Here is a 6206-nt window from a genome sequence, read left to right as displayed (position 1 = left end):
ATCAGATCTTACTTGTGCTTAAGAGATGCCTATTTTAATTACTTAATTACCTCCTGAAAAGGGTTTGGGTTCCTTTTTTATGTCTGTCCACTGGGTGGAGCTCGTGTAGTTGCAATGACTCATTTTAGTCTCTATAACACTGTCACGTTTACCACGTACTAAATTTAGGCTCTTTGAATAACAATGAAATTAATTGATCTCCGTTTTCACATTCATTTCCTGTGTTTTAGCATTTCAATCGGTTGCACTCAGCTCCAAGGTGAAACTGCTTTGCATCTGTGAAAAATAACACTCAGCACCATGTTCATGCAAATGCAGACTTGCACTTTTGATAATAATAATCATAATCATATGCCTCACACCCTCATGGTGTGAACGTGAACTATTCTGCTGATGGGTTTGAAAAGGCGTGTGGGGATTACTACACGAGTCTCATAATTCTAATGAAATGTAAAATAACAAAAATAATACAAATCTATAGAAATAGTATTCAAAAACAGCACCCTGAGATTCCGGACTTCTTAAACTCACCAATGGGGCAGTGTGCCCTTCTGCAGACATGTAGGCCTACTGCAGGCCATTTAAGAGAAAGTTGGGAACTTTCTCTTAAATAGCCTCACATCTCTTTTAATGGGGGAATTATCCTTAATCACATCGAATATTAGATGATACAGTCTCTGTGACACGAGCTCATGAAACATACTTGTCTCCATCAAATGAACCAATAAATGAATAAATACACCTTTTTTTATTTTAACCAATCATGGTAACAGAGCTGCAGAATTGTATCAAAAGCAGATATGAACACAACTTAACAGATACATTTTCTGTGTTATTGGCCTGATTAAAACACTTTGTAACACTGTTCTGTTCTCGCTGGTGCGAGGCCCGTGCGTCGGGAGCTGAGGCGCGCGCTTTATTAGAGCCCATGCCCCAAAAGGGGAGGGGAGCCCCCCCCCCCCCCCCCCATGGGATGCGCTGATGGATAAGTAGAAGACCCCCTGCAAGAATGCCATCAGATTGGAAACAACTAGTCTTTGAGTGGAGTCCTCGTGCTGCGCTGTCTCGAGATGAAGCACCTGCTCTTCTCTCTCACCCTCATGTCTTTTGTGCCACTGGCTGCTCAGGCTGGAGGTAAGACACTTTTACATTTTATAGGATGCATTTTGAGCTCGCAAATATGATTAAGAATTGAATAAATTATCATCATCAGTGCTCTTGATATTGTTGATAGTGATATTGCTCTTGATATTGTTGTTTTATAGATTTAGTCATCTGATTATTGGGAGCAATGTAAAATAGGCCTAATTGTGTTTCCTTAATAATAAAACACAATTAGACAGGTGTAGACCAGTGAAAATAATAAGTATAAAAAGAGAAACATGTCTTGTACGTGTCTTACCAGACATGTACGACATTATAAAGTAATGGCAATATGCTGAATGATGGAACATTTGAAACGAAAGGAGTTGAATGAGGCTGTGGACACTCGCACCTGTCTTGTCCATCCCTGGACCCCCTGGTTCATATCCTCCTGATGCAGTGAGGACCCCCTGGTCCATGTCCTCCTGATGCAGTGAGGACCCCCTGGTCCATGTCCTCCTGATGCAGTGAGGACCCCCTGGTCCATGTCCTCCTGATGCAGTGAGGACCCCCTGGTCCATGTCCTCCTGATGCAGTGAGGACCCCCTGGTCCATGTCCTCCTGATGCAGTGAGGACCCCCTGGTCCATGTCCTCCTGATGCAGTGAGGGGTCGTGATGATGAGGAGGTGCAGCAGCTTCTCTCCTGCACCTGTTCAGACAGAGCTTGGCGCAGATCCTGTTTCTGAAGGATCACCAGGCTTTACTGCAGCTTTTGCGCTATAACAACTCGCATACGGTGGCATTATTCAGCTCTTGTTCAGCTCTTGATCGTCTCTCCTTCTCCATTGAGCCAGAGATGCGCTCACGTGGCTTCATTCACTCTTTGACAGAGACAGAAGGGGCAGAAGGGGCAGAAGGGGCTGAAGGGGCTGAAGGGGCTGAAGGGGCTGAGGATGTGCGCATCCCGCGTGGGGAAGCCCTGTCCAGAAGGCGCTGTCATTGCTCTGCAGAGGCGCCACAGAAAACAGGCTAGATCTTTGTCTGACTTCCCCCGAAATTCAGTTTTGCTGATATCACAAACAGAGTTTGACTGACATTTGGAATTTCTTTCTTATTTTATGATTGTATCTGATTGTTTCTGGCTGCGCGAGGCGGCTTTGTGACAAGCTTTCAAACGAACGTGTTTTCATTGCACGGAAGTGTTAGAAACCTGTTTGTTGTCGTTCCATTGCCTTTTGTTTCGGTTTTTGTTTTTTTTGCAGGGCGCTTTCGACACGCAGGACCGTTCATATTGTTCATTTGCGCTGGTTTCCGTGAGATCAAAGCAAGGAGCTGATTGGCCACGAGTTTAGCGGATAGAGATCTGATTGGTTAGAAAACAGGATCGAGCTATACAATCACTTTCCAAACATTGTAAAACGTTGCACTGCAGACAAAAGCATAACCCAACTGCAGAAGTATCACGATTTCACAGCCGCCGAGATGCAGCAGGAAAGAGAGAAATAATTAGTAAGCAGCAAGTCATTTATTAATTTAATAATTTATTAAACGCTGGTCACTGCTAGACAAAGTCTACTGGTTGTTGACTATTATTATGTTTCTCTATCAATCCATTGCAGTAGTTCTTAATAGAAGCAAGGTGTTTAAAATATTTGATGATGCATATATTTAGCCTGCTTTATAGCATACTTGTTTATCTTGTTTGAGTTGTGACTAAGAGATAGCACAGCATAGAAATGTGGAGACCAGTTGAGAAATATTGACAAATCCTAATCAAACTTGCAAACAACTTGTGACGACTGTGATTCCAAACATCGGCTCTGTTTATTTTGTAGCACAAATAGATAAGATAAGTCACTAGAGGCAAACCTGACCATAAATCTAGCGCTTCTGACATTTGTATTGCCTGGCATCACGGGGGACTTAAAAGAAGACCTATGCCACACAACAACATATGTACAACAACATGTAAAATAATGCAAAATCTGAAAAAAAAATAAAAAAAAATAAAAAGCACAGATATGTCACGTTGTAGTAAGTACTGAATTCACGGTTTGTTTCTGTTTCAGATTGGTGTTACCAGTCCCAGTTCAGCTGTGATCACCAGTGTAACAGTAAGTATACAATTTATCATTTACCATCATATGTTTAGTGGGACAGAACTGACGTGTTCTCTGTTTCAGCTCCAAACAAATGGAACCACGCCAACAGTGACTGTGGGGGTAGATATCAGTCTCCAATAAATGTCGTCACCAGAAAGACTCTAGTGGACGAGCGCCTGACGCCCTTCAAGTTCAGCAACTACCAGCAGATCTTCAGAGGTTTAATCAAGAACAATGGGCACTCAGGTCAGCTCTCGCTTCATCTGAGTGTTAAACTTCAGTCCAAATGAAAATGTGTGGCATGCAATGTGTGGTTTACCCTTTAGTCCAGGTTGGAGTTCCTCACCTCAGCACCGTATCAGGAGGAGGCCTGACCACCTCCTACAAAGCTGTGCAGTTCCACCTGCACTGGGGCCTGAACGGAGGGCCCGGTTCAGAGCACACCATTGATGGAGAACAGTATCCCATGGAGGTAGTTTCTCTGTAACGTAATATTAAATGGTTGGATATTAATATTCACGCTAAACCAGTTTTAATAATGAATATGTACACAGCTGCACATAGTACACATGAAGCACCATTACACTGACCTCACGACAGCACTGGCCGACCCAGAGGGCGTGGCAGTTCTTGGCTTCTTCTATGAGGTACACACTTTATGACTTACGTCAAGTATAGTAAAAGTGTTTGGGGACAAGAATAACAACTTTGTCATTTCCGGACTTGCAGAAATCTAACAGTGCAAACCGAAAATATGATCCTATCATCTCTTCTCTCCGGAGCATCAAAGCATCCAGTAAGTGTATAAAACAGTGGACACTACAGCGTTACTAAGAGCAGGGATTTCATGTCCTGTTGCCTGTTTTAGATGGGAACACTTCTTTGCCGCCTGTGTCGCTGGCTCAGCTCCTTCCAACTGAACATAACCTGACCAGTTACTACCGATACAAGGGCTCTCTGACCACTCCGGGATGCACAGAGTCTGTGGTCTGGACTCTGTTTGAGAGTCCCATCCCCCTCAGCAGTGAGCAGGTGACTTCAAACTCTAACTTGCAAACATACTTCAAGTGACACCTGACTCAAACCTGTCTTTCTGTGGTCTTGTAGCTACGGGTGTTCTCCGATCTCAAGTTTCACAATGGCAATGCAATGGTGGACACATTCAGACCAGTGCAGCCTCTGAATGGGCGGCAGGTGTTCCGCTCTGGTGCAAGTGTGCTCCTGGCCAGCACTGCTGTTCTTGTGGCTGCCCTCGCCTCAGCTCTGGGGCTGTTCCAACATGACTAGTGCAGGATGTGCATCCAGACTCTATAGGTCCATCCATTTATCAGCTGAACATTGGTTTGTTACATATCGCATGGTTGCTATGACGAATAACCTCATCATTTAGGCATGAACCACATGGTACTCACCTATGACGCACATGACAAAGGTGTTGAAGTACACCTTATGAACAGTGTCATAACTGAAGTACCTGTGCATGCATCGCAACGATAGTGTCATTTCAGCATTATGAATGTGCCATAAAACAGGTAAAACAAAGACAGTTGAATTCTCAAATGAAAAGCACACGTCTGCTCTCAGCCACATCCAAAACACCAGCACATCATCCTCCTTGTCCAATGTCAGGTAAATATAGTCCCTGCTAATGTGGCTAATGACAGTGCTGTATGTGTGCCACTGTCAGCCCACTGACCCATTGCAAAGGGCTTGATGGCCCTTTTGAACGGCGGTTGGCTATTAATAGCAAAACTTAGTCTTAAAAACAAGCTTCTATTTCAAAGGCAGTGGTCAAAAGTGTCAGCAATTTAGTTCTGTTTCAAAGTCCACGTGTGAAGAGCATGGGCCCACCACACACGACAGGCAGCGGGTCAATAGCTGGAGCAAAGGGCACACATTTCCACCTTCACAACAATATTTGAGTGCATGTCGACAGTCTCCTGCATCCCAGATGACAGGGCAACGACACCTGAGACTAACTTTGACGAAGCAGAGATGCTAACTAGGCAACAGCTTGGACAGAGCACAAGAAGACGAAGCACTTTTCAAATACGCCAATGTCTAATACGTCTAATATCTCATGTCAAATATGTTCAACACTAAACTTCTCATATCCCATGATTAGGACCAATGACATTACTTAACTATAGTGTGTGTTCATGGCTTGTGTTACAGGGTCTCGAATGCACTGAATGTTTTTGACTGTGAACTCCACTCCTGCCCTCCCATATATATTTTGGAGGACTTGTAAAGTATTCTAGTGAGACTTTTGTGCAATCTACCAGCCGAATTTATCAAGCAAGGATTGCATCTTTTAATGCCGTGTAACTGATCACATGTATTTATGAACTGAATGTGTATGGATATGAGACGCACAGTGTTATTTATGTTTAGTTTTTTTGTATTGAATGCATATATAAAGAAACTGACCAATCAACGTTCACTCTTCAAGTACTGAGAACCGTAGGTGACAGTCAAGAGTGTAAACTTAAAAAAGTGTCCAAGAATGTGTCCCAGTTGAGCAATAAACAACTTTGCTTTTTTTGAAACAGTTTCCATTCATGTTTTCAAATTTAACCCTTTACCTGCTTTAACATTCTGTTCCCTCCGACAAGTTTCTTCACTTTGTTCCCGATCTCCACTGATAAAAATGTGAACTATGTGAGCTTCACTTGATCTCAATCTCTTAATCCTTTTCTAATTGATTTGTTATTTATGGACTTAGACCACATTGGCTACAGTTCATAAGTGCCAAATGCAGTATCCTATGCATCAAGATCAAAGGAATTACTCTCAAACAGCGATTTAACACTTCAGTTATGTTCAGACTCAGAGCATTTTCAAGTTACCTGTTCTTTTCCAGCACTTTCCCCTTAGCCCTGAAAAGTGAAAGGGTGTAATGCGATGGATGGACAGGACCCTCTCCGAAATAAAGGACTGAGCCTAAAGAAACAACAAAAGCCTGATTGAATACTCTTTTCCCCTCTCCTTCCAGTTCTTTTGGTATGCTAATACATCCC

At 43.1% G+C, this 6206-nt stretch overlaps 1 protein-coding gene across 1 annotated transcript; it reads left to right on the top strand.

The window, feature by feature from the left end:
* The first annotated feature begins 977 nt into the window (after positions 1-977).
* Positions 978-5735, top strand: ca4a (carbonic anhydrase IV a). Its single transcript, XM_072446632.1, has 8 exons — positions 978-1134; positions 3154-3198; positions 3268-3432; positions 3513-3658; positions 3741-3833; positions 3916-3982; positions 4055-4218; positions 4294-5735. The coding sequence occupies exons 1-8, from the start codon at positions 1071-1073 to the stop codon at positions 4471-4473; spliced, it is 924 nt and encodes a 307-aa protein (XP_072302733.1). The 5' UTR covers positions 978-1070; the 3' UTR covers positions 4474-5735.
* The last annotated feature ends 471 nt before the right edge of the window (positions 5736-6206 follow it).

Source organism: Eucyclogobius newberryi, unplaced genomic scaffold, assembly GCF_026437365.1.
Source record: "Eucyclogobius newberryi isolate DKJ021-1_F unplaced genomic scaffold, fEucNew1.0.hap1 SCAF_15, whole genome shotgun sequence".
Classification (NCBI taxonomy): Eukaryota; Metazoa; Chordata; class Actinopteri; order Gobiiformes; family Gobiidae; genus Eucyclogobius; species Eucyclogobius newberryi.
The sequence above is the reverse complement of the archived record's forward strand: the minus strand, read 5'-3'. Positions and strand labels throughout refer to the sequence as shown.